General features: G+C 40.9%; 1 protein-coding gene across 5 annotated transcripts in view; it reads right to left on the bottom strand.

Annotated features, from left to right (window-relative positions):
- LOC309554136 (F-actin-monooxygenase MICAL3-like) overlaps positions 1-26,690 on the bottom strand; it is a 173,587-nt gene extending 146,897 nt beyond the window's left edge. For all 5 annotated transcript variants that reach the window (XM_082255713.1, XM_082255714.1, XM_082255715.1 and 2 more), the window contains exons 1-7: positions 26,634-26,690; positions 9,857-10,030; positions 8,976-9,050; positions 7,760-7,849; positions 6,923-6,976; positions 4,705-4,812; positions 3,336-3,440 (exon numbers count right to left, since the gene is read on the bottom strand). In XM_082255713.1, coding sequence (XP_082111839.1) covers positions 3,336-3,440; positions 4,705-4,812; positions 6,923-6,976; positions 7,760-7,849; positions 8,976-9,050; positions 9,857-9,925 — 501 coding nt within the window. In that variant the 5' untranslated portion in view covers positions 9,926-10,030; positions 26,634-26,690. The remainder of the gene's footprint in view (positions 1-3,335; positions 3,441-4,704; positions 4,813-6,922; positions 6,977-7,759; positions 7,850-8,975; positions 9,051-9,856; positions 10,031-26,633) is intronic.
- Between the last annotated feature and the right edge of the window lie 718 nt (positions 26,691-27,408).

Below are 27,408 nucleotides of genomic sequence, written 5' to 3'. Positions count from 1 at the left end.
GAGATCCTTAATGATCTCATCTAAGTTGGCTCCAAATAGACGCTCTCCTAAAAAGGGGATATTAGCCAATGCTTTTTTGGAACCTTGGTCGGCTAACCAACCTTTTAGCCACAGTGTACGCCTGAGAACCACTGCTGAAACTGATGCTCGCGCCAATAATGGAGTGGCGTCTAACGCCGCATCACACACAAACTGTAACCCCTGTATCATTCCAACAAATCTGATACCGCCTGAGGGACCTCTTTTAAGTCCCAGCGTAACCACTTGGTCCATTCAGTTACAGTCTGCAAAACCAGCCCAATAGCAATTATTGGTCTGAAAGCTGATCCAATCAAGGAAAACATGGTGCGAGACATAGCTTCTATCTTGCGATCCACCGGATCTTTAAAAGACGGAGCGTCTTCTAAAGGAATAACCGTGGCTTTATTCAATCTAGCAATTGGTGAATCCACCACAGGTGGTTCTGTCCATTTCTTAATGAGGGTTTCCTCAAACGGATAACGCCTGTTAATGCGTTTAGAAATAGCAGAAGTGCGTTTTGGCAGACTCCATTCTTCTTTGATTGGATTGCCAAAACATTTGGGCAATGGAAAAACCTTCGCCACTTTGATGCGTTTTTTAGTCCCAAAGGGGATTTCAGTTTCAGCTATTTCCGACGGAGTACCCTGTAATCTTAAGGTTTCTTGAACAGATACAATGAGTGCGTTTACCAACGCTTCCTCTCGGGCTATGGCTGATGCCGAAACATCCTCCTCACTGTCTGAAGAGACAGTACCCGAGACACCAATCCCAGATGAGGTACCTGCAACTGCAGAAATAGGCTCAGATTCTGAATCCGAAGTTTCAGATAATATGGGGTTAGGCGGGGGTCGCTTTCTTGCGCCCTGTCCCTGACAAGCCACTTCCACCCGGGACACAAAAGTTTCCATAATAGCTGACAATGATTCAATCGTCAGTGGGGTACTGGAGGATCCTGCAGACACCTCGAGGGGATCCGGTGGAGATACATGAGTGGCAGGGTCCATGTTAACTCAGGACACCTCTGCCAGAAAAAACAAAAAAATTTTTTTTTTTTTATGTGTATCCCCCTAGCGCGATAGCGCCCCTCAGAGTACCTGCTTCTCGATCCCCACAGAGAGAGAGAGGGACCCTCAAGGCTCACCACCCGATGCAGAGAACTTTCCTACCAACTGCAGTCAGCGTTTGTCTCTTACAGACTGGAAAGAGCTGTGTTCGTTTTCCCGGGTAGAAGGAAGTGGCTCCGCCCCCTGTGTACGCCTTCCGGCGTTCCCAGCTCTCCTCGAGGTTAGCTGGGCTATTCAAACATGGCCGCCCCCATACAGGAGACAATGGACTCCAAAAAAATGGCGGCCGACGTGACCTGCGGACATACATGTACCTGGTCTACAGCAAAATGGCGGCGGATTGCCGAAGTATCATTTTCCCAGCACATCCACCTGTATATCATGCTGATGGCGGTTAATCGATCTGCAGGAGGTCCACTACAATTAAGGTAGGATTATACCTCCTATGTCTGCTGCAATACTGCAGTCTGCTGGGTAGAGTGTTAGCTCCCAAACCAAGTCCGCTTGCCCACCAAACACATGCTGTATTTACAAGGGGGACTTTTAGTGTCAGATAGATACTGACCATGTATGGAGGGGCCCATATTCCACACTGCCTCATAACGAGGAAAAAAGGAAACATTTACTCACCGAACCGACAGGCACCCTCTCTTCACAATACCCTCTCCACCGGGGTGGGGGGTTGTTGACCACTCCCGACGCCTCGACTCTCTGGTTCCTGGCGTTCCAAGCGAGACTTTTAACTCGCAAGGTCAGTCCCTCCAATGGGACTCCATCGCGGCCGACCCAGCGCGGAGCTCTGGTCTGCACGCGCTCGTAGGCAGAAACCGGGGTGACCACTGGATCTCAACATCCAGCCCGTCGCCCGGCCCCGCATACTTACTTGAATGTGTCGCGGCCGACCAAGCGCGATGCAATGGTCTGCGCGCGCTCGTAGGCCGGCTGGGGTGACCACTAGTGTCGCCCAGATCCGGCATAATTGCTTGAAGATCTCACAGGAAAAAACACTGGAGAAAACTACCTAAAAAATATTTTTTCTAAAAAAAAATCTTGCCAGGACCAAAAGATCCCAGCAAGGACTTAGGTCCTTACTCCTGACTAGACAGAAAAAAAAAACTGATTCCTTGTAGCAGAGAGAGGGAGGATATACCCTCTGGGACTGCCCCTAGGGTGGAGCCAGAACGTTTTTTCTTTCTGCCTAGTCCTACTCCTGCGGAGACAACATAACCCAATTGATGTGAATCAAGAAGACTAAGTCTGTCAATGAGCGACAGAGAAAACATTGTTTGCCACCAAAGTAATCAAAAAGATCACTTCAGGGTCGTAACACACAACTCTAAACAAGACATTTTTTTTTATGTTTTAGGTGGACTGAGGAAAGGTTAGAACCCCTGTCAGGTTTCTATTGCTGTCTGTGACCCTACTGTGGAGATTCACCTTCATTATTAATTGTAACTGGGACAGAGTGAGGGGAAATGTAAAATGTTACTGTTGTCACTAGAACAAGAGATGATGGCAAATCTTCCAATGAGGACAACTGTTCTGTGACAACAGAGGGAATTAGATTTAGATTGGAGACATTAATCCTCACTTGATGTTTGCATCTCTGGGGCAGGAAGTAAACGGAAAATGTCCCCAACAGCACAAAGGCAGCAAATTAAAATAATTCTAATTATTTTCTACCAATTCCAAAACTAAAAAGTAAAACATTTGAAAAGAGACACATTTATAGTTGAATGCTCAAAATCCATTCGCACATATTCAATCTAAAACAATTACTCTGGTCCATGAGGGATCTGTGCAGTAATCAAGTGTGAAACTTTGCCTTTGTGCAAGAGCTTCCTGTAATAAAGACCAGTCACACTGCTGCTCTCTTGCCTTGTGCAGGGTGACTGGTCTTGTCTCAGACTCCTTCTGTAGCTTTTGCTGGCAGCCTGTAGTGTGTAGAGTTTGCTGGTTTTCTCCCACAGCTCTGCTCTCTGCACAGGCTATATAAAGCACAGTGATGATGCCACTGCTGTTTTTACAAGGCAATATCAGGGTTTCAAAAGGATTTGGTGCACACAAAGTGAATTTATATTCTTTTTGGCTTTTGAAAATTATTTACATGAAAGTGTTGGTGCCTGGAATTTAAGTTTAAGAACACTGTACTGTGTAATAAATGCAAAATAAAAAAGCACAAGAAAATTAAAACTGGAAAACACCACATAGCACAATTGATAAACTACTGAAACACTTTATCTGGCTTACCACTTTCTTCCCAAACAGAGGCTTGGGGGTCTCCTTCTTTTGCAGCTGATTGGCTATCTGTTCAGCCAATGAGCTCACGCCGCCTGTATATATCTTTATGTACTTCTGACAGTGGGGAGATGAGGAAGAGAGGATGAAGAGGGCATGAGCCACATGAAAAAGGTGAAAATGTCAAAGGTCACACACACCCAATCAACTGGTGCGAGCAGGTGAGGCGTGGTGGAGTCACAAAGCGCACACCGAGGCACAGGTTACTGTTAGTAGCAGGTGTCCCCTGTATATGACAGTATCAACAGCCAACTAAGCAGTGCCAGGTCTGTTCCGGCACCCAGGTACACTCTATGCCATTATCAGTAAATTTTTGTTCACTGTAAAGCTATGGTTGACAGTCTACTTTTTTTTTTTTGCAGGTTTGTTAATAGTTTGGTTCCCCGGGTTAATTATTAGAGTAGTTTTGACTATTTTTGAAACTACAACAGGAGCGGTATGAAAAATAGTTGGGAAAAGAAAAAAAAAAAAAAAACAGTGAGGTGTGCTGGAAAAGAAACATGATTGAAACTCAAACTCAGCCGAAAGTATTTTTAACTTTGAGCAGAATGCGTAACAAGTCAGAATGTCTGTTATTACATTTTTCCTGTACCCTCACTGGGGAGATATGTCCCACTTCCTGTACCAGTGTCACCAGTAAAAGATGTAAGATGGTCTAGGTGTCACTACAACGGAAATAAAATGCAGATGGTAAATAAATGTGCTTTTCTTACAGTCTCTGAGCACAGAGAGAGATCTTATCCCTTCATGCATTTTATTTTGTGGGATTACCTCTGCTGTGCACACGGACTGTTATAAGAAATTCAACATTTATTATTAACCTGCTCCCTACAATTGTTAACAGGCATATGAGAAATCAACCTGGACCGCAGGGCTTCTTATAAAAGCCCTTGTCCTGCAGTCTCATACTTCTATGGCTATGGAGGCCTCCTGCTGCCCACAAAGGTCTTTACACATTATCATAGGGTGTGATTCTGCAAATGCTACAGAATGAACCAGTATGAGATTGTTAACCACGTTAACAGAAAGGTAGTAGAGATTAACTTGGAAACCATTATTACTGAACAAATGTCACACACAAGGCCCCCTCTATAAGAATTTTGCTTAAGAACTCTCTGTTTCCATACTCTGGCAATCAATTGGAGTCTGAGCAGGGGGATGGCTGGGTGACAGACAAATAGCTCCTGTTGAAGCCAATTTTATAAATGAGGCACAAGTTGTGTTTGGCAGAAGTGCCTCTCATTGGTGGATAACTCAAGCGCATGCTATTAGCAGTACACACCAGAGCTTTGCACACACGTGTGTGTTGGAAACATGCTACCTGTCGGATGTCATCGTAAGAGGGGGAAGCAGGGCGTTCAGTGGAGCGAAGGGAGACAGAATGCTGCCACTGGTCAACTGGAGAGCGACGGGCGGGTTCAAGATCGAACTGAGAAGTGGAAAAAATTATTAGTATTGGACTGGGGAAGGAGGGGGGGGGGGTGAGAGAGACAGGATGAGAGGGGGCTTTTAGTAATGTTCAAAGAGGAAATAAACATTCATTTTAGATAAATGCAGAAAAACAGTGAATCCGATAAAGAGTCAGGTTTGGAGCGGAGAAAGGGAAATGGAAGACTATTATGTTATTATATTACTATTATAATATAGCTACCTAAATGAATATAAAAATGTTATATAGATTTAAAGGACGTATACGCCTTTTAATATAGGCCGACATATACACATCTTTCTTTTTAATTTTTTTTTTAATACCATCATTGTATTTGAAAACTACAGTACTATTAATCTGAAGGTTTATTTTGTGTATTAAGACTCCAGGCCTACATGTGATCACTGTCACAGCAAACATAGTGATCAGTTAATGAGGATTCACTATCAATAGAGGGGATTAGAGTTAAGCGTAACAGCCAGGTCTAACAGCCACACAGCATCAGCTGTTTGTTGACAAAGGGAGATCACAGACTAAATGTACCCCAGGCATGGGGAAAGAGGATGTTTATCTATAGTTCCTGGGTGGGAAAAAGTTAAAGATAACTTTTTGACAAATTAGAAAGCGTTTGGCCTAAACTTTAGCTACAAGTGTTTTTGCAGTATTAGAAGAACTTGAAAACGGATCCTCAAACAATAAGGAACAGTTTACTTTGCCTCAATATGGAAATAAACCAGGACTTGCATTGTCTCCCACTAAAGAATGTTTTACAAATTTTCAGTATTTGGAAGAATGTTTCATTGTCTCACACTGTATGCAAAGTAAATGACAAAACGGTTAAAGCCTGATGACATCAGTCACTCATTTACTTTCTCTTTAGTAAAAGGAGTGCCGATCCAAGGAAAATGCTTGAAAAGGTTTTGTCTCTCAGACCAACTAAAAGTTCTAGGAAAAAAATGTTTAAATTAACATGAACTTGGACCATGTAAAATAAAAGAAACAAACTCATTTTAATTCCCTTCTTCCAAAACAAAAGTTTGGATGTCAAGAATACATTTTATTCAGAAGATGCATACAGTAAAACAGCGAAGTGTTTTAGCAGGTTTGAAAGGCTTAAATGGGTACTGCAAGTTCTTCAAAGCAGCAACAACCAGTGAGCAGGCTTTTATTTATTTAGAACAAATAACTTGAAGGTATTCCATAATGATTATTTTAGCTCTAGAATACATCTCTCAAAGTACCTACCAAGCCCTGATGAAAGAAGATGCTTTCATAGACCTCCCCAAATGTGATGGTTATTTTACTGAATAAAATAAACATTTTAGACTTCACACAACCCAGTTTTGGTGCTTCTCTCCATTATTGTTTAACCCACCCCATGTGACAGTGGTCAGCCAATAACCAGCACTGACTGTCACACGCTACTCTATACTTGTAAGAAGTTTTTTTTTGTTTTTTTTTGCTCTCAGTAACTGCATGGCTGAGGAGCAAGAAGGGGTACATTAAATCAAACCTGTTGCTTTTCTCTGCATGGGAAAAGCACAAGTTGACTTTAAAGCTAAATGCATTCCAGATGCATCAATACAAAAGAAGTGCTAAGTCTTACAGTTCGCTTTCTTTTGAAAGTGATAGCCTGAATGGAAACACCTGTACCCTGCAACTATGCTTCAGAGAGGGACAATTGCTCTGTGTGGAAACCGTGGTCTCCACGCAGAGGTACAACACACCCTCTTCTAAGTCAGAGCAAGAGCTCTCCAATCAGCAGGGAGCATGAGCTATTTTGATTGCAGACCTATAGATCTGGCTCAGCAAGAGGTGTGTCAGACCTCTGTATAAAGACTATTTCTTCCATACAGAGAGCAAGGGTCATTCTCTACAGAACGTTGGCAGGGTACAGGTTTTTCTACTCAGGCTGTGCATGCTTTTTAAATTGTAAGACTATAAATATCTTTTGTTTTGATGAATGTGAAATGTGTTTAGCTGGTTGAAACTGAAGGTTCAACTGGCCTTTAAACCTGGTGTGAAGAGAAGATACTAGTGCATGTTAACACCCTAAATGTCTTAGTTTTTATGTGTTTGCACTCAAGCACGCCAAACCCATGCGGTTTACCCTCTCCGGGCTGGGACACGTCTCCCTGTGGTCGCCAGGCGGCACCGGGCTACTCTGTGAATGGGATAGAAAAGAGAAAATAAGTAAGACATATGGGATAAAACGCAAGGTGAGCAGGCAACTGCCACAGATGTTGCCGTGAGTGGCATTGGTGAACAGCCAAAGCAGAGTGTGCTGGTATGGACAGCATGTGAGGTCCTGGCAGGGTGCATTTAGATCCCATATGAATGCATAAGTAAACAAATCCTTAAAATAGGTATTGCTAGTAAATTACAAACAAGAGTTTCATTGGAAGAGCCAGGTTTCAGGGAATGGGGTGTTATGACTGGCTGGAGGAAAGTAGGGTCACAGAGAAAAACCCCAAACTTTGGAATTTTGTGAGCCAATTGACTCAGCAAGAATGTTACATTGGAAAACCAGCCACCTTCCAATATTTCTACAGGTATGAAATGTTTGTACTATAATGTTATCACTCGCCATGAACTCGCAGCTCGTGTTAGGTTAATGCACATATCAAAAAAAGGATCCAACTTTTTGCAGGTTTACAGTGGATTTTTAGATTACCAAAAAAATGAAACAATCTAAAATAAGGAATCAAGATCAAATGGGGATCCTACGATTTGATACTGGATTTTAGGCAGACCAGCAAGAAACTTTTCAGCCTGGAAAGGCTTTAACGTCTAGGACAAGTGGATCCGATCATGCTTTGTATGATAAACAAACCCAAATTTAATTATTCGCACAATCATGCAGAAGTCTCTGATTTTTTCCGCCTGTACATAGGAGACAGTCAGCCATAAGCAGTGAGACACGCATAAAGCATATCGCCCAAGTCACCTGCATCAAAGGGCGTGGGACAGGGTACGGTCGAGAGTACAGACTGATGACCTTTTTAGGGCAAGTCCTGGGCAGGTCATTAATCCTGGGCTTAAAGATGGACAGAAGGGTTGGGGAGAAATTCACAAAAACGACAACAGGTGTACAAATTATACCTTTATCTGCCTGAATTATTATATTAAAGAAATCCTTACAATCCAAGAAAAAAGGTGAAAACTCTGAGACTCATATTAACCTCAGTGTGCCTCAGCCCCTTAGTGGCAAGTTCCTAGCCTTTGGGCCTCAGCCCCTCAGTGGCTAGTCCCCAAGCCTACGAGCGCCTAACTGACTTGTCATAGCTCCTCAGTGGCAGCTGTCAGCCTATGTGTGATAACCCTACAGTGTTCAGTTCCCAACCACGGTACCCTAGCCTATCAGCCACTTATCCCTAGCCTACATGCCTGAGCAGTGAGCACTGCAGTGGCCAGTAAAGAGCTCACCTGCCTCAGCTCCTCAGGAGCCAGGGCTTAGCCCACCTACACTGGCCCCGCAGTGGCCAGTCTTCAGCCTGTGTAAAATAACATAACTCCTCAGGGGCCAGTCCACAGACTATGCATGATAGCCCCAGAGTCACCTGTCCCCAATCCCTATGCACCTTAACGCTTCCGTGCCAGTCCCCCACCTATGTGCCTTAACTACTTAATGGCTCAGTCATCATTCTATGTATGTTACCTATTTAGTGATCGGTATTAAACTTATGTGCACTACCCCCTAAAGAGCTAGCTGGAAAAAAAAGGTCCTACTACAGCTCCTTGTTACATTCTAAAACCACTCACACCGTCACTGAAATAATGAAGTCACTGTGGTTTAATGTTACAGCTGCAGTAGGATAATAATGAAATGCAGTTCCCAACCAGCACCCATCTGTTATCCAGATGCCACCATTAAATTGTTTTATGGCAGTTGATGGATTATGGTTTGTATTTCTCCAGTACTCCCACTTCACTTCATTACTCCATTCATGAATGCACACAAATTCACTAATGAATACTAAGTGAATTGATAGTGACTGAAATATCATTCATTTGCTGTCCACACACACACAAACGTTTTAACCAATGCAACAAAATGTCCTATTTTCTGATTCTCTGAATAAATGCTTTGAAGCTATAGTATATATAATAAACACACATCTTCCTGTGGAGAGACCTGTAATCATTCAGCCGGCACTGGTTACCTGTTTCCACTGTGGCTCTTTGTGATTGAGGGCAGCTTGTTCTAGTAAGCGCTGCTGGTAAGGCAATAAGGGTTTCTGAGGGACGTCCGAGAGGAGGAGGAAGAGTGGAGGGTAATGATGATAGAAGGAAATGAAGAGGAGGAAAAGGGAGACATGTGAGAAAATAAAATGGAACACAGGCAGACAAGACACTTCTCAAAGTGACCATATGGTTTCAATGAGGCACACAGGAAAGGGTAGAAATTGCTATTTAAAACTGAAGTTTAATCTGCTTATATTTTGTATACTTTGGTTCCTACCTCTCCCTCAAACATGCGAATTACATTTTAAAATATCTTCCAGGTTTTTAGTCCCAGTGATGCTATCATTGGGTCTCTATGCTAAAGGCATGCTTGGTGGGAGGGGTTGGCAAGGCGCTGTGCATAGCTTCCTGACATCACCGCAGTGCCCTTCCTTAGTACTCTACCCAAGAGCCCTCAGCACTGATGAAAGCAGTGTGCTGGCTCTTGGGAGGAGTTTTGCAAATATCAAAATGCCTTCATAAGTGGGTGGCTGTCAGTCTGGAGGAATGGACATTCCTAGGCAGATTCCATCTGCATGCAGATCACTTACATGTGATACTAAACCTATGATTGAAAGAACTGAAATCCAATGAATGAAATGGGTGGGTCAGGAAAAGAGGCTTGGGAGGAAATCATTACATAATGCTAAACTTCTGCCAGCCAGTAAATGAGGCAGGCTCTATAGGACTTTCTGCAGCTTCTAATGCACATTGTGAAAACTTCACAGTGCGCAAAGAAATCAGAATAAGCAATTTGTAGTACAGGAGAGGAGCCTGTACAATTGTCCAAGGAATTCAGTGTCTTCTCGTGTCATCTTACCTGCTTCCGCAGGCCCGTGTTAGGTGCTGGAGCATTCTCCTCGAATTTAGCCAGCAACTGTGTCGCCATTGACTTCACTTTATTCTGGTTGTTGGCCGCAGCGTCCAATCTCTTTTCTGTTCCGGTACTCAGTTGGGAAGGGCGTTCCTCTCGCAGAGTCCGCGGACACTCCTCCTGTAAATTATAAGATGTAAAAACCATTAGAAGACTTTGCTCACCAATCTGTGAACAACAGTAGCTCTGCAATTGACCAAGTGTAGTGAAATCTGTATAGGATATATTAGGACGGTGGAGTAGAGTGTAATCTGCACAGAGGTCAATGGATGTTTTGGAGAATGGTCTGACAAATATGTGCACACAAAGTAACATTAAACATTTGAGCCACCATCTGCAATGTCTTCCTTACTGAGCCACAAGCAACTATACTAGCACCAGGCTAGGTCAAACAGACATTCTATCCCCTGTCGCACATGAATGCACCACTAACACATTTTACCTGTAATATGGGCTCAATCATGGGGAACTAAGGCTCCAATCACACCTGAGTGTAGCATCTTAGCGTTTTACCCACATTTTTTTTTATGCGCGATCTGGCGCATTTATATACAGGGTTTTTGAACATTGAGGTTTTTTTTATTTTTTTAGCCAGTAGAAAAAACTCATCTGTTGCTAAGTTTTTCCACTTTAGCTTTTATTCCTTTTTTTTACTAATATTCAGTTATTATTATTTATTTTTTGTTAGGGTAAGGGGTTCGAGTTAAGGTTAGGTTAGGGCTAGAATTAGGGGTTAATATTTTATTTATTGTCTTATTATTTATTTTTTTTTGTTAGGGTGTTACTACTACTAATAAAAATTGAAAAAATAAAACGTAAAACAAATACACAAATTAATAAAAATAATCAAAACTAAATAATAAATATAATAAATTAATACAATGTAATAATAAATAATTAACCCCTAACCCTTAAAAAAATAACAATAATAATATAATAATAAACACCCTAACGCTAATACAAAATTAATAATTATTTATATTCTTTTTTTTTTGTTTGGGTGTTTTTTTTTATTAATATTAATTTATTTAACCACTTTAGCTCCGGAAGGTTTACCTCCCTTCATGACCAGGCCTTTTTTTTTCTATATGGCAATGCGTTAATTTAACTGACAGCTGCGCAGACGTGCAACACTGTACGTCTTTTTTCTCACAAATATAGATTTTTTTGGTGGTATTTGATCACCTCTGTGGTTTTTATTTTTTGTGCTATAATTAAAAAAGACAATTTTGAAAAAATATATACAGTATCTCACAAAAGTGAGTACACCCCTCACATTTTTGCAAATATTTTATTATATCTTTTCATGTGACAACACTGAAGAAATTACACTTTGCTAAAATATAAAGTAGTGAGTGTACAGCTTGTATAACAGTGTAAATTTGCTGTCCCCTCAAAATAACTTAAACAGCCATTAATTAATGACTAAACCACTGGCAACAAAGGTGAGTACACCCCTAAGTGGAAATGTCCAAATTGGGCCCAAAGTGTCAATATTTTGTGTGGCCTCCATTATTTGCCAGTACTGCCCTAACCCTCTTGGGCAAGGAGTTCACCAGAGCTTCACAGGTTGCCACTGGATTCCTCATCCACTCCTCCATGATGACATCACAGAGCTGGTGGATGTTCGAGATCTTGCGCTCCTCCACCTTCCACTTGAGGATGTCCCACAGATGCTCAATAGGGTTTTGGTCTGAAGACATGCTTGGCTAGTCCATCATCTTTACCCTCAGCTTCTTTAGCAAGGTAGTGGCAGTCTTGGAGGTGTGTTTGAGGTCGTCGTTATGTTGGAATGCTGCCCTGTGGCCCAGTCTCCAAAGGGAGGGGATTCGTGCTCTGCTTCAGTATGTCACAGTACATGTTGGCATTCATGGTTCCCTCAATGAACTGTAGCTCCCCAGTGCCGGCAGCACTCATGCAGCCCCAGACCATGACACTCCCACCACCATGCTTGACTGTAGGCAAGACACGCACTTTGTACCTCTCACCTGGTTGCCGCCACACACGCTTGACACCATCTAAACCAAAAATACGTTTATCTTGGTCTCATCAGGCCAGAGGACATGGTTCCAGTAATCCATGTCCTTAATCTGCTTGTCTTCAGCAAACTGTTTGCGACCTTTCCTGTGCATCATCTTTAGAAGAGGCTTCCTTCTGGGATGACAGCCATGCAGACCAATTGGATGCAGTGTGTGGCGTATGGTCTGAGCACTGACAGGCTGACCCCCCACCCCTTCAACCTCTGCAGCAATGCTGGCAGCACTCATATGTCTATTTTCCAAAGACAACCTCTGGATATGATGCTGAGCACATGCACTTTTTGGTCAACCATGGTGAGGCCTGTTCTGAGTGAAATTACTGATGCATGGTCTTGGCCAGCGTGCTGCAGCTCAGTTTCAGGGTCTTGGCAATCTTCTTATAGCCTAGGACATCTTTATGTAGAGCAACAATTCTTTTTTTCAGATCCTCAGAGAGTTCTTTGCCATAATGTGCCATGTTGAACTTGCAGAGAGTGAGAGCGATAACACCAAATTTAACACACCTGAGACCTTGTCACGCTAACGAGTCACATGACACCGGAGAGGGAAAATGGCTAAATGGGCCCAATTTGAATTGTCACTTGCACTCACTTTTGTTGCCAGCAGTTTAGACATTAATGGCTGTGTGTTGAGTTATTTCGAGGGGACAGCAAATTTACACTGTTATACAAGCTGTACACTTACTACTTTACATTGTAGCAAAGTGTAATTTCTGCTTTGTTGTCACATGAAAAGTGTACTCACTTTTGTGAGATACTGTATATATATTTTTTTTACTTTTTGGTATAAAGTATAATATTTTTGGTATAAAGTATATCTAAAATAAGAAACATTTTAATTTCTTCATCAGTTTTGCCCAATATGTATTCTGCTACATATTTTTGTTAAAAAAATCCCAATAAGCGTATATTGATTGGTTTGTGCAAAAGGTATAGCATCTACAAACTATGGGAGAGATTTATGGATTTTTTTTTTTTTTTTCTAGTAATGGCAGGGACCAGCGACTGTATAGCCGGACTGTGATATTGCGGCGGACAAATCGGACACTAATGCCTCGTACACACATACCGATCGTCGGCCAACCGATCGGCCGTCTTTTGTCCAGGGATGTCCTGTCCGCTGAAAAGTGCAAAAGACTGCACACGAATTTTGTCGGCCAACAACAGCCAACTGCAGAAGTGATGTCATGTGATGGTTAACTTTCCGTGTGTTTTTTCTTCTCTGAGCATGCCCAGTCTTGCAAATCTGCTGATTGTCGGCCGAAATCTGTACTGACTGAGGAACAATCGGCTGTTCTGGTGTTGGCCAACAAAAATTTTAATGCCTGCACAACAGATTCTGTTCGGCCAAAAATGCGCTGTCGGAAGCATCATAGTAACAAGCCTACAATCGGCCGATCGGTCGTCGTCCGAATATTTATGGCCGACAATCAGTACGTGTGTACGGGGGTTAAGTGACACTTTTTGGGGACCAGTGCTAAAAATATGCACGGTCACAGTGCTAAAAATATGCACGGTCACTGTACTAATGACACTGGCTAGGAAGGGGTTATCATCAGGGGTGATCAAGGGGTTAACGGTGTGCCTAACCTGTGCTTGTGTACACTGTGTGAGGTGCTTCTACTGTGGAAAGGCAGAGATCCATGTTCCTGCTTTGTAGGAATACAGGATCAAAACCTTCCTTCCTGCCTTGTTTACATAGGCAGACCACTGTTCTGCCTGTGTCCCAAACGATTGGTGGGTCCCGGCAGACATCTTGTCCCTTGGACCCGCTGATTGGCTCCCGCTGTATCCTATCACAGCGGGAGAGGGTGGCCGGTAGCGTGCACCATACTCGAAAGTGCAGGATCACTTACAGGTAATGTGATCCTGCCAAGGAGAGTCTCCTCGCCCACTATATTTTATATATATATATATTATACACACACACACACACACAAGCGGTAATATCTTTTTTTTTAAGGTTAGGGGTAATATTATATTTATATATATATATATATATATATATATATATATATATATATATATATTACATATTGTTTATTTATGATGCTTTTTAGTTATTTTTGTATTTTTTTAATAAGTTTTATTAATTTCAATAAATTCTACAAAACCAAAAAGAAAACAGAGTTTCTTCAGTTATACATATTCTATTTCCCCACCCCTATATCCACTCTCCAACATACCCTTCCAATCTCCTTACGTTTAACCTGTTCCACCATTTTAATCTTGTCCATCTTTTCAATATACCGGCTCAGACACAGCCTTCTCATGCTAATTTCTCTGGTTTTCCCATATTTCTATATACTCTGTAGTTTTTTTGAAATCCAATCACTTTTTAGAGAAAATGTCAACTCGTTCATCTCTACTGCACAAGTATTCCATATTAATTACATATTCAACCCTCCTACACCATTCCTTAATAGTAGGGGCTTCTATTTCATACCATGTATTTGGGATTGTCCCCTTCGCAGCATTAAGCACATTTGGAACTATTAAATTCCCATACTGCTTTAAAGGTCTGATTTATGAAAAAACACATCCAAGGTTTACCGGGATATCTTTGCCCAAGACCTGCTTAATAGGTTGTTATATCTATAACCAAAACTCACAGATCTTGGGGCATTCCCACCAGATATGAATCATTGAGCCCTCTGCCTGACACCCTCTCCAGCACAAGTTTAAGTGTTTTAGTTACATATAGTTCCACTCTTTTAGAGTCAGCATTCCCATTGTGTTAAGTTCATAAAGTGACCTAATCCATCCTTTGTGTAGTATAACCTATAATCGTATATCTCCTTACCCACCCCCAAACTGTGTCCCATACCTGGGTGAAAATTTTTTTGTGCCCACTAATGGTAAGAACGGAGAGTTGTATTCCCACCTGGCCTACTTATGAAACACACCCCATGTTTTGTATACAACTCTCATTATTTGGTGTATGTCATTGTGTATTTCCCTATATTTTGGTGGAATCCAAATATTCTTATCAATTTGTGTTCGACTTAACGTGATTTCCAATTTAACCCATCTTTTTTCTGAATTTTTTTTGGTCCAATCTATCATCCGTGATAACACTGCTGCTGTGTAGTATTTTTTAATATCAGGTGCACCTAATCCTCCTGACAACTTATGTCTACTGAGAGCCGCATACTGCATCCAGAGTTTTTTCCCTTGCCATATGTACTTTAATAATATTGTTTTAAAATATGATGGGGTAGCAATGGGTAGCATTTGGAATCTATATATATATTATTTTAGGCAAAATTCTAATTTTGAACATATTTATTCTGCCCAGCCAAGAAATAGGGAAAATTGATATTTTCCTAATATATATCTTTATCTCCTCTAACAGGGGTATGTAATTAGCCGAATAAAGACCTTCTGGTCGTGGTGTTATATTTATCCCTAGGTATTTTAGTTTAGCCTTTGCCCAAATAAAATGAAAATTCCTTCTGTAGTGCCAAAGTGTATTTATTTTACATTTATTTACTCATATATTACTATTTTGTTTTTTACATTTTTGCATTTGAGCAGAAAATCACGCAAAAACGTGTGGTAAAATGTGCGAAAGTGTACAAAAACACGCAAATTGTGCATTTCAATAAACTTCTATTGGAATAAAAACATGCCAAAAAACTTGGAAATCTGCCCAATTTGAGCTACAAAAAAAAAAAAAAAAAAAAAAGCTCCAGAACTTTGAGCTGCATGTGACTTTGGAGTGAAGATGTGAACCAACACCATAAAGAATAATTGTTTTTTCTCCTTCAGCATTTAGAAGCTTCGAGCTTTAAGCTACAAAACGCTGAGGTGTGAATGGGTCCTTATGGGAGTTCGCATGATTTGGGTCATCTGTGTAGGTTACCATAACATATAAAGCATATCTAATCTAAAAAAATGTCAAACTTCAGTTTGCCAGACCGGAGATGTAGTGGCTGCATTTATTTTCTTTTTTCTGGCTTTTCTTTTTCCTTTAGCTTCACCTGGTGATTCTGCGAGCAACATTTCCTGTCCTAAGGTGACAATGCTTTCTCAGTTTACTGTTTTGTTCTTAATTCATGAAAGTATTTTTTTCCAAAAAATTGCTTTTGAAAGACCGCTGTGCAAATTTAGTGTGACATAAAATATTGCAATGACCGCCATTTTATTCGCTAGGGTCTCTGCTAAGAAAATATTTATAATGTTTGAGGGTTCTAAGTAATTTTATAGCACAAAAAACAGATTTTAACTTGTAATAAGTGTCAGAAAACGGCTTAGTCCTTCAGTGGTTATAGCCGGTCACAGAGGAGAAGAAAAACAAATGAAAATTAAAAAAAATAAAATACATTTTGTGTAGGAAATTTTCCAGCGCATTTCAACATTTTTCCGATCACATGACATTAAACATGTTTTTTTTTTCCCCAATTGATTTCTACTACTACTATCCCTACTAAATATATGCATCTCACCTATATTTTTTCCCCCAAACTACTGACCTACAAACGATTACAAAAAAGTTTGCTCAAAAAAAAAAATGTTGCTGTGACTGATTAAAAACTGAGCTGCAGTTTGGCTTCAATTTGTTAGTGTATATAAAGCTGGCCACACAAAGAAAATCAAACAAAAGATTTGTTGGTAGACCAATCAATTTTCTTATGCTTGGTGTGCTGTACCTAAAAGAATTGGACATCCTTTTTTTCCCACAAGCAGAGCTTTCTTTTGGTGGTATTTGATCACCTGTGCGATTTTTTGATCATGCGCTATAAACAAAAAAAGAGCGACAATTTTGCAAAAATAACAATATTTTTCAAATTTTTTTATATGAAATTACCAAAAAAAAAAATGTAAAAAATCAAAAATTTAACATTTTTGGCCAATTTGTTTTCTGCTACATATGTTTGGTAAAAAAAAAAAAAAAAAAAAAAATCACAATAAGCGTATTTTGAAAGATTTTTGTCATTTTTTTTTTTTTTTAACGAGTAATGGCGGCAATCTTCGATTTTTTTTTGCGGTACTGCGACATTGCGGCGGACAGATCAGACCCTTTACTGACATTTTTGACACTTTTGGGGGTACCAGTGACATTACTACAATAATCAGTGCTATACATATGCACTGTTACTGAAAAAATGACACTGGCAGGGAAGGGGTTAACTTTATTGGGGAAAGAGGGGTTAAGTGTGTCCCTAGGGGCGTGATTCTTATTGTGCAGGGATGTGGCTTTACATGTAACAGCAGAGATCTACAGTTCTACATAGCAGGACCGTTAGATCTCTGCTGTTACACAGGGAAGAATGCCAGGCGGCTTTGTTTACATTAGCCACCTGCCTTTCTCCCTTCACAACGGACGATCGCGAGTGACGCCGGTCACACGCGCGGACTTGTTAGGGAATGAGCCGTGGCGGGAGCGTGCCTCCGGCGGCGCTCGCTCACCCGCTACTGGCTCCCAGGCTAGTGACGTACCGATACGTCACTTTGCCTGGCCGGGGCTGACCGCTGCAGTATATGTACTTGCGGCGATCGGCAAGCGGTTAATGAATAAAAGTCGATCACTGTAAGCTTCCCTGTCAGTGGTAAAAGGTTTGTCATTTGGAGAACAGCTTGTTTTGTTGAAAAATAACAGATTTACTGGCTGGATCACCAGGTAAAAAAGGAAAGAAAGCCTAAAAAAAAGAAAATAGAGCCGCTACGTCTAAGACTTAAAAAGCTGCAACATAATAAATGTTTGCTTATGAGTATACTTCTACTTTAATGACAATCCTCTTCTTCTTGGTTCCCCCATCGGCCCTTCTGGCGCCATTCCCTACCGACTGCCCCATAGCAAGCCACGTGCTACAGAGGCACTCATGCATGCTCGCTCCTGAGCCCTGTTCCGAGAGTCCATGATACACGAGACACACAGAGGAGGACTTGGCCCTGCCCCCTTCCCACTAGCTCTGATTGACAGCAGCAAGAGCCAAAGGCTGTATCTGAGAAGATCACGACAGAGAGCCTTGGCTCTCGTGCAAATCGCTGGATTGAGATCGTGCTCAGGGTAAGTATTAGGGGAGGCTGTGGGGGAAGCCGCATGCAGAAGATTTTTTACCTAACTGAATAGAATGCAGCAAGGTAAAGAAAAAAAACCTTCTGCTTTTACAACCATTTTAAGTTTCATACAATTTCCATAATTCATGCTGTGATTGATACACTATGGCACCAGGTGCAGGAGACCATTTCCATAATTCATGCTGTGATTGATACACTATGGCACCAGGTGAAGGAGACTTATGCAGGACTTTTGACCTTCTAGGAGAAGCATACATGTTTGGTGTCTGACAAATCATAATTTCATTTGGTTTAATAATCTGTTGGCTGCCGAAGAGTAAAATCTTGTCAGCTTTTTTTTTTGGATAGCATAAATGGATCTATATTTCCGAAATATTTCTCCAGCTATGCTAAACAGTGCAGATGGAAGAATTTCCCGCCAAAGTGATTGTATTCTAAAAGTCAGGCACTCGCTGGCTGCAGGCACTGTTGGATCTGAAAATTGGAAAATTTTCAGATGTGGGATGTTGGGTGGTAAAGTGCTGGCAAGGACACACATTGCACTTATTTTAGTCAGATCATTAGTTTGACCACTGTATGGCCAGCTTAAAGTTGAACTGTAGGCAAAACTTTCTTAAAATTTGGATACAGTAAGGGAGGGTTAGAACCCCGGTCAGATTTTTTTATTTTTTTTGCCATCTGTTCACTACCTGTCCCATAGCCAAAAAGAAAGTGAGAGGAAATCCCTGCAAATTAAGGGAACTTCTTTGGGGACCCCCAGATCACCAGAACTAGTGTCCCCATTGGAAGATTTCCCCTCTGTTACTTTTCTGGGGGCAATTCAAAATCTGGGATTTTCTTTTTACTTTCAATGATGACGGTAAACAAAAGAAATAAAGAGGATGGATCTCCCTAACGGGGACACTCTCCACTTTAGCAGGAGCATCATAAAACCCCCCAACACCCATTTAGCACACCGCTTAAACCCTTGGACTGGTTATATTAGTTCTGTAAACATCCTTCTTCGGTACCAGAAATAAAGGCTACATCTGCAGTTCAGCTTCTCATCTCAAAATTATGTGGAAATGATGAGTGAATCACGAGAGACAGCGAAAATTATCCACAAGAATAGACTACTTTGCACAAGACACATGTACCAGGTGAACTTTGCTGAGTAATTCTTTTGCAAAGTAGGTTAATCCCATTTAGATTACGGTTGCTTATTGTCTGTTTTGCAATACTCTTTTTCTGTATATATGTTTATGCATCGTTTTGCTTTTCTTACATGAAACCATTATTTCAAAATCACCAGGCTAAATCTTACATTACTAAAAAATGCGAGTATTTCCCCTCTGTTGGTGCTACTATATTTAAAACTCTTACATTCCCCTCTGGGCGTGGCAGTTAGAGTCAAAGACATTACTTAAATGTCAGAGTTGCTAAAGCAGATGCTGTGAATGGTGCATGTCTTTATTAAACACATAGTGGTGTATACTATTTCTGCGTAAAAGGTGTTAACTGCAGAATTAAACCCAGTGATGATCACACTCCCTGTATGCTGGGTACTTAGATGGTTATCCCACAAGCGTGAAAAGCGTGACGCAAGGGTGATGCAGAGAGGGCTTGTTCACATAAGTGGTAAAAAGGGGGCAGAAGGTAGTACAGTATTGTGCAAAAGTTGCTTTCAAAAATAGAAGTGTTAGTTTATTTTTATTTAACAAAATAGAAAGTAAATGAACAGAAGAAGAGAAATCAAAATCAGTATTTGGTTTGACATGAATTCTTCGGAGTACAGTTGCACACAGTTCTTGAAGGAACTTGTCAGGTAGGTTATTCCAAACCTCTTGGAGAACCACAGAACTTCTGTGGATGTAGGCTGCCTCAAATCCTTCTGTTTCTTCATCTATTTTAAGGCTCTGTGGGGGCCAAACCAAACCATCGCTTCCAGGACTCTTTGTTCTTTTATACGCTGAAGATAGCTCTTAACGATTTTGGCTGTAGGTTTAGGGTCATTGTCCTGCTGCAGAATTCATTTGGGGGTATCTAGAAGAATGGATGCGGTTTTGAAGGTAAAGGGTAGTCACACCAAATATTTATTTGATTTGGATAGCTCTTCTGTTCATTTATTCTCCAGTATGTTAAGACCCCGTTCACACTGGGCCGACCGGTCAGGCGAGCCCATGCATGCATGAGTGCCCCCAGAGCGAGCCGCTTGCTATGGAAGCACTCAATGGTAGGGGGGCCAGGAACACCAGTGGAGGAGGATCGGGCTGCTCTGTACAAAACTATTGCACAGAGCAGATACATTTAACATGCTTGTTAGTAAAACAAACCTTTAGAATTACTTTACCACTTCTATTTCTGAAAGCATTGGTAATTTACAGCATTGTTTTCACACTTGTACAGTACTGTATATCACAAATCTGTGTCAATAGGGTTTTGCTCGCTGCAGAACTGCCTTTCTTCACACCATAATTGCTCAACAGTCCTCTGTCTTCTTTGTTGTATTTTTTGTTTCAATATGCACTAAGTATTTTTAATTGCTGAAAGGTCTGGAGTCTATGCAAGCCAGTTAAGCACCTTTCTACTGTGAAGCCACGCAGTTGTTGTAGATGCAGTTGTCCTGCTGAAATGTGCAAGGCCTTCCCTGAAAAAGACATTTTCTGGATGGAAGCATTTGCTGCTCTAAAAGCTGGATATATCTTTCAGCATTGATGGCACCTTTCCAGATGTAAGTCACCCATTTCATAAGCACTAATGCACCCCCATACCATCACAGATGCAGGCTTCCGAACTGACCCCTGATAGAAAGCCAGGGGGTCCCATTCCTCTGTAGTCCAGAGACCGCAGTGCCCATGGTTGCAAAAAAGAATATCAAATTTTGATTCCTCTGACCACAGAACAGTTTCCCACTTTGCAACGGATCATTTTAAATGAGTTTTGACCCAGAGAAGATGGTGGATTTTCTGGATCATGTTCAGATATGGCATCTTCTTTGCATAATAGAGCTTTAACTTGCATTTTTAGATGGCACAACGAACTGTGTTCGCAGACCGTGATTTTTGAAAGTATACTTGAGCCCATACAATGATGTCTAACACAGAATCATTGTAAAAGACAAAAAGACAGAGCGCACAACCGCCCTAGCATAACACCGTTTATTAAAGGATCATACAGCCATATAAAGTTACTCACAAGCATAAAAGCATTTCATGCAGAGCAATGGGATCCCCGATGTACCATGGGTGCAGACTCTCCTCTATGCTCCGCCAGCTGGCCGCTCGTCCTGCACTGGCCGACCCGTAACATCCGGAAGGATCCTTCCGCCTCGAGGGAACTGTGTGTAGTGGCGCCTGCGCCAGGTCCAGCTGTCGCCGCACACACACTGCAGCGATGCTGCGAGCCTCCGCTCAGGGAAACACCGGGGCGGTGACACAGAGGGGAGATCCCTGGTCGGGTTCCCTTACATTACACAACAACGGTTGCTATGGACTATGCGAAAGGTTTTCGCGCTTATGCATGCGCGAAACCTATTGGATTTTTACACTTAATTCTATGTCCCCCGAGAGTTTGAATGAGGAATTGGAGGTAGGCACCCTCATTTAGTTATATGTATGTGTTTTTTTTTTTTTTTTGGACACTCCGTGTATATAGTAAGGTGTGCACTGAGACACATATATATACATATATTGTCTAATAATTAATTTGAGGATGGTAATTTTATCTGGCATTTTTTTTTGTTTCTAACAGTGTATAAATTATGATATGAGGAGATTTTTTTTATATATATTCTTTTATAGATTTTATATTTTCATTTTTAAATTTTAATTATATACTTTTTCTGATATTTAGTGTTGTAATTAGTTTATGTATATGGTTGCATATGCTTGCTCCTAGTGGTTGCCCCTGATAATGGATTATTGTGGTCATTCCCCTTTAAGAAAATATATAAGGGGAGGAGCCATCACATCTTTATATAGGTGGAAGGGCACCAGTTGGGGGTTGAGACCTGAAGGAGGCCATGCCTCCAAAACGCGTAGTCCATAGCAACCATTGTTGTGTAATGTAAGGGAGCATAGAGGAGAGTCTGCACCCATGGTACATCGGGGATCCCATTGCTCTGCATGAAATGCTTTTATGCTTGTGAGTAACTTTCTATCAGTTCACCGTCGGTTACATCTCATAGGTTTCCCCAGCCTGGAAACTAAAGTTCAGGATCTGCGCATGGACTGGTAAAGTCTTTTTCCTTTGAAGCTAACACAGAATCATGCCTGTTATTAATGACACTTCATTAAAAACAGGCATGATTCTGTGTTAGACATCACTGTCTGAAGGCCCGGAGATCACAGGCATCCAATATTGCGTTTTGGCCTTGTCTCTTGCACACAGATTTTTCTAAAGATTCTCTAAACCTTTTGATATTATGTACTGTAGATGATGATAGATTTAAAGTCTTTGCTCTCCTATAATGCCCCGTACACACGTGCAGATTATCTGAAGACTTTTGTCTGTAGACCAAAACCATATAATATGAGGTCAAACCTAAACACTTTCAATTTGTATGCAATCCGGCAGGCCCTTGCACTACATAGAAAAGGTAAATCTGAAGATAAAAGTCTTCAGATAATCTGCACGTGTGTACGGGGCATTAGTCATTCTGCCTACAACCGTGGTGGTCCACTGGTGGTCTAATTCCTCTCCCTGATCTCTTATGCGGTCATGTTTTTGATCAACGCTTAATTTTGGGTTCTCGGTTTGTACTTTGGTATTAGACTGCTGTTTCTTCTTTGTACCTAATGTCTTATTGTATGCCTTCCTGTTTCACTAAATAAAGAATTTATATATAAAAAAAAAAAGTCTTTGCAAACATTGAGGGACATTATTCTGAAATTGTTCGACAATTTATACACGCAGCTTTTCACAGAGTGGTGAAACTCTGCCCAGCTTTGCTTCTGAGACAGTATGACTCTCTAAGAAGCCCTTCTTATACCCAATCATGTTAGTGACCTGTTGCTAACTATCCTAATTAGTTGTAAAATGATCTTCCAACTCTTGCCTTAATACCACTTATTTTGCCAGCTTTTTGGTGCCCTGCCTCACCTTTTTTTTTTTTCTTTTGAGACGTATTGATGCCATCAATTTCAAAATTACCTCTTTTTTTTTTTTTTTTTTTCTTAATCTCTTTGCACCAGCACCTCCCTCTCAGTATACTTGACTTTTTTTAAGCTGATTTGACCTGATCCCCAGCGGCAGAAGCTATGCAGAGAACATGGCCGACAACGGCTGTGAAATGAATGGGATGTGACGTCACCCATAGACTTACTATGGGGCTTCCGTTGTCGGCTGTGTCCTCTGTGTCCGCCTCCACAGCGAAGCTGCGGCTGACAGCAAAAGCACTGGATCTGGTCGGATCTGCTTCAAAAAAAGGTCAGTATATGCTAGATAGGTTAGTGTTAAAAAAAAATAGGGAACAGCCTCTAAAACAAGATGGTGACACATTTGGATAGAAAATGTGTAGGTGAAACAGAGAGTAATACCACCTTGTAAAAAATGTTACTGCGGTTTACGTATGGTTATAGGTTTTGTACATTTACAAAGATTAGACCACATCAAGTCCCACTCTTGAGAAGAAAACTGTATACCCAGTTCAGCGTCATATATATATATATATATATATATATATATATATATATAGTAATTTGTCAACTAAAGTAGAAGAATTTGAGACCTTTACCTCTTGAGTTTTTATGACATACACGTTCGCAGATAGTGAAGAAGGTAGCTTGAGGTTTAGCATAATTGGTGTTATAGAAAAGTTTCATTTGTAAGTAGTTCTGGTGTTTTGAAATTGGAGCGGCTTCAAAAAAAAATGTACTGAGTCATTTTAGTGTCTACCCACCATGTTTTATGTAGATTTTAAACCGTGTCCCAACTTATTCGGAATTGGGGTTGTAGTTCAAGCTTCAGCATCCGCTGACCGAAATGTTGAATGCAACATTGAGGCTGCAACTACCGACTGAACTGCATCACTTCCTGCCTTAGGGACACCATAAGGATGTACGTAGTACAAAGAGAGTGGTTCTAAACATAGCATTTCTCTAAACAAGTGCTGGAAATGCCATGTTGGCAGAAAAAGGCCTCCACATTGGTACTGATTTCTTTGAAAACGGGAAAAATTCCAGCTCTGAATCACAATATGATCTTGGCAGTGTGACATCAGAATTTCAGTGGAAGTTTTAAAACTAAAGGTTGTGCTTAAGTTATATTTAATACTCTGCTTTACTCAAATGTAGAGAAAAAATACAGTGTAGGGACTTCTAATATCCGGCCTGAATCTACCTGTAGTTGTAGTAAAAATCTTCCAATTCAAAAAAAGAAAAAGTCAAAAAACAAAATAAACATTCATAATTCTAAGGACACTAAGGCCCCTTTCACACTTATGTGACCTAAAAGTCCCACGATTTTACCGCAATTTTGTTGCCGCAATTTTGACTGGACTTGAAGCAATGCCTATGTCTTTGGACCTCAAAACGCATTAAAATCGTTCAAAAATAGTGCAGGGACTACTTTGAAGTCTTTCAGATATGAACGGTACTCATTGGAAATCATGGAGTACGACCTGTCATGTCCCAAATCGCAGGACAAGTCGCACAGGTGTGAAAGGGGCCTAAGCTGGTGTGAGGTGGGAAGCGTTTTAGGTGGGAAGCGCTAAAATCTCATAAGGAGTGGCCTTCAATTTTCTGTAGGTGGCTATAATCAAGCAGTGTTACTCAATTGATGACAGCGAAATTCAATATAAAATAATGCCATAGAATATTATTAAAGCATCAAATGTACAACTTTATTTCCAAAATAATAATAAAAAAAAAAAAAAAGTTCAAACCAGAAGAGCAACATAAAAATCATTCTGAAAGCCAACTTTGATATTTACGTTGAGCTTTAAAAATAAATAAATCTTTCAACCTGAAAAGACAGGGTAGATAAGGAACAGAACTTCTGGCAAATAATACATATGTACACCACAAATGATAAATACATTAAAGTGGAACTTTAGTCAGAAAATTAGGTCCTAACCGATCACTTCATGCTAGTTAGGTAAACAAAAAAAAAAAAGTGCCTATATGGTTTAAAATCCAATAATGAACGGTCTCACCCTGTTCTGCGCATGCTCTATTGCGCTCTATTCTTAGCACTGTGCTAAAATCAGAGCCACTAGAGGCCGATCAGCTGACAGTTTGAAGATTTACTATTGCTATAGGAGGAAGAAAGCAAAAGGAATGACACAGATTGTGTTGGGGGGAGGGGAACACAGATTAGGGAAGGAAGAAAAGAAAGACAGGAGAGATGACAGGACAAACTCTGCTGCCAGAGAGATACAAAAGATTTAAACTTACAAAGACATCATCTGATTTCCCTGATATGCTCTCCTTTCTTGCACTGCAAACTTCTGTCAGCCTTCCTCCCTAACTGAGCCAAGACATACAATCAAGGCTGGAATGCACACATTTCAATTACAGAAAGTGGCAAAGGGGAAGGGTTTCCAAAAATGGAGTGACTGCTCTGGGCTTTAACAAAATAGCAGCCTGCAGCAAGACGAAACAGGATCAATGCTGGAGGCATTTTGGTAGCATAATTGTTAATGAGTAATTTACATTCTTTTGTTAAAGAAGACTAATGGTTATCAAACTGTTATAGGTAAAAGTTCCACTTTAAATGCATTTCCCAAAACGCTGTCAATATAAATAACTCCTCCTTCAGATGCCCCGCAGACCAGAAAACAGGTTGGCAGTGGAAGCCTACTAATGTTGGCCAATCAGACATTAGTGCACTAGAGAGCAATGCTATCTTTACATGATTAGCTGATGGCCGTATGGGAAGCGTTAAAGAAAGCACACATTACAGGCACAGCTAAGGGTGGACCCCACGTGCGAGTTGCTGTTCATTTGTTATCCAATGACCAGGCTGCTGGCAGGGAGATCACATGGGAAGCTGCAGGCATGGAATAGTGATGTCACTTTTTGGTTACACAGAACAACATGGGGGTGTGTATAAAGATGGGCCGAACAGAGTCAAAAATGTTTTTTTTTTTTTTAACTCCGTAACTGTTTCAACTCAGAGCCAAGCAAATCCAGGAGAGGAAAAGCCTGCTGCACTCTGTTAATCTACGATTAAGCCAATTCTTTTGGGTGAAAGGAGTCACAGGAGGGAATCCCAGACTGTGTCCGGAATAGTGAAGTTGCCGGCATTTGAATCATATTAGAGTGCAGCTGATTTATTCTCCCCTAGATTTATGAGGCTTGTGGGGCACAGGACAAGACCCTGCTGGTGTTCAGCACCTGTTAGGAGAATGACTCAATTTAGGTCTTAAGAGGTATACACAATGTTATTGCCCCTACAAAGCCAAATTAAATTTTCAAGTTACAGCATGAACATACAGCATTTCTGACAGTATTTACAACATAATAAAAATGAAATGTAAGAAAATAAAAATTTCGGACACATGTAAAACCAGGAAAATGGTTCTGCCTGTATTCAATAAACAGGAAGTGGCCCAGCCTGTATTAGGTAAACAGGAAGTCATCCTGCCTCTATTCAAAGCTCAGCTGGACATCACCTGTAGGTATGTGCTTGTACTACGACAGGCCATTTACTGGTTAGGAATGACCGTCCCGCCACACTTACATCTTCAGACTGGCTCGTCTTCCTCCTCTTCAAAGAACTGTCCACATCTTTTTCCTTCTTGTCCTTTGAAGAAGAAAAATACAGTTCAACATGAGGAGATAAAGCAGGAATTCAGACAAAACAGATATGAACTAACAAGCAGAAAAAAATGTGTTTTGATTCCTAGGTTCACCCAGTCAATTCTTAAAGTGGACCTGTCATCAGATATAATTTTAATGTTCAATCCTATGTCAGTGAACACTTCCAGGTATTTATTACCTCTCACAGAGATCACAATGCTCTCCCTGACAATGCCCTCATTTGCTTCTCTCTCCCGAAGAAAAGCACCATCTTTGTTTAAGCATCATCCTGCATCACCATCTACTTCCTGCACTAAGATTTCAGTTTATAGATGACACACTTCTGCAAATCCTGGTGTCTGTGCAGTTCCTGGTTGTGTTTACAAATGTCTGACACAGATCAGCCCTCGCTAAAGTCTCTCACCTCGTGACTTGCTACAAAGTTACATTGTTGTAATTGGATTACTGAGGGAGAGTAGAGGAAATCCTTCCTTCTGCTTGCAGCAGACTGATGACATCATCTTAGCCATGGCAAAGTCGCTGACAGCAAGCTCAAGGATGGCCTTATAAAGAAAAAATTCGCTTTTTTGAAAAATGATACGGTAGCAGTATACTCTGCATGTCAGTAATGTATTTCTTAGAAAAGAGCCGCGCTAAAAACAATTCTGAATTTAAAAAATGAATACAATTTCTTATATCCAAAATTTCAAAAATTG

This window comes from Pelophylax lessonae, assembly GCF_965119305.1.
Source record: "Pelophylax lessonae genome assembly, chromosome: 4".
Taxonomy (NCBI): Eukaryota; Metazoa; Chordata; class Amphibia; order Anura; family Ranidae; genus Pelophylax; species Pelophylax lessonae.
This window is presented reverse-complemented; position numbering and strand designations above follow the sequence as displayed.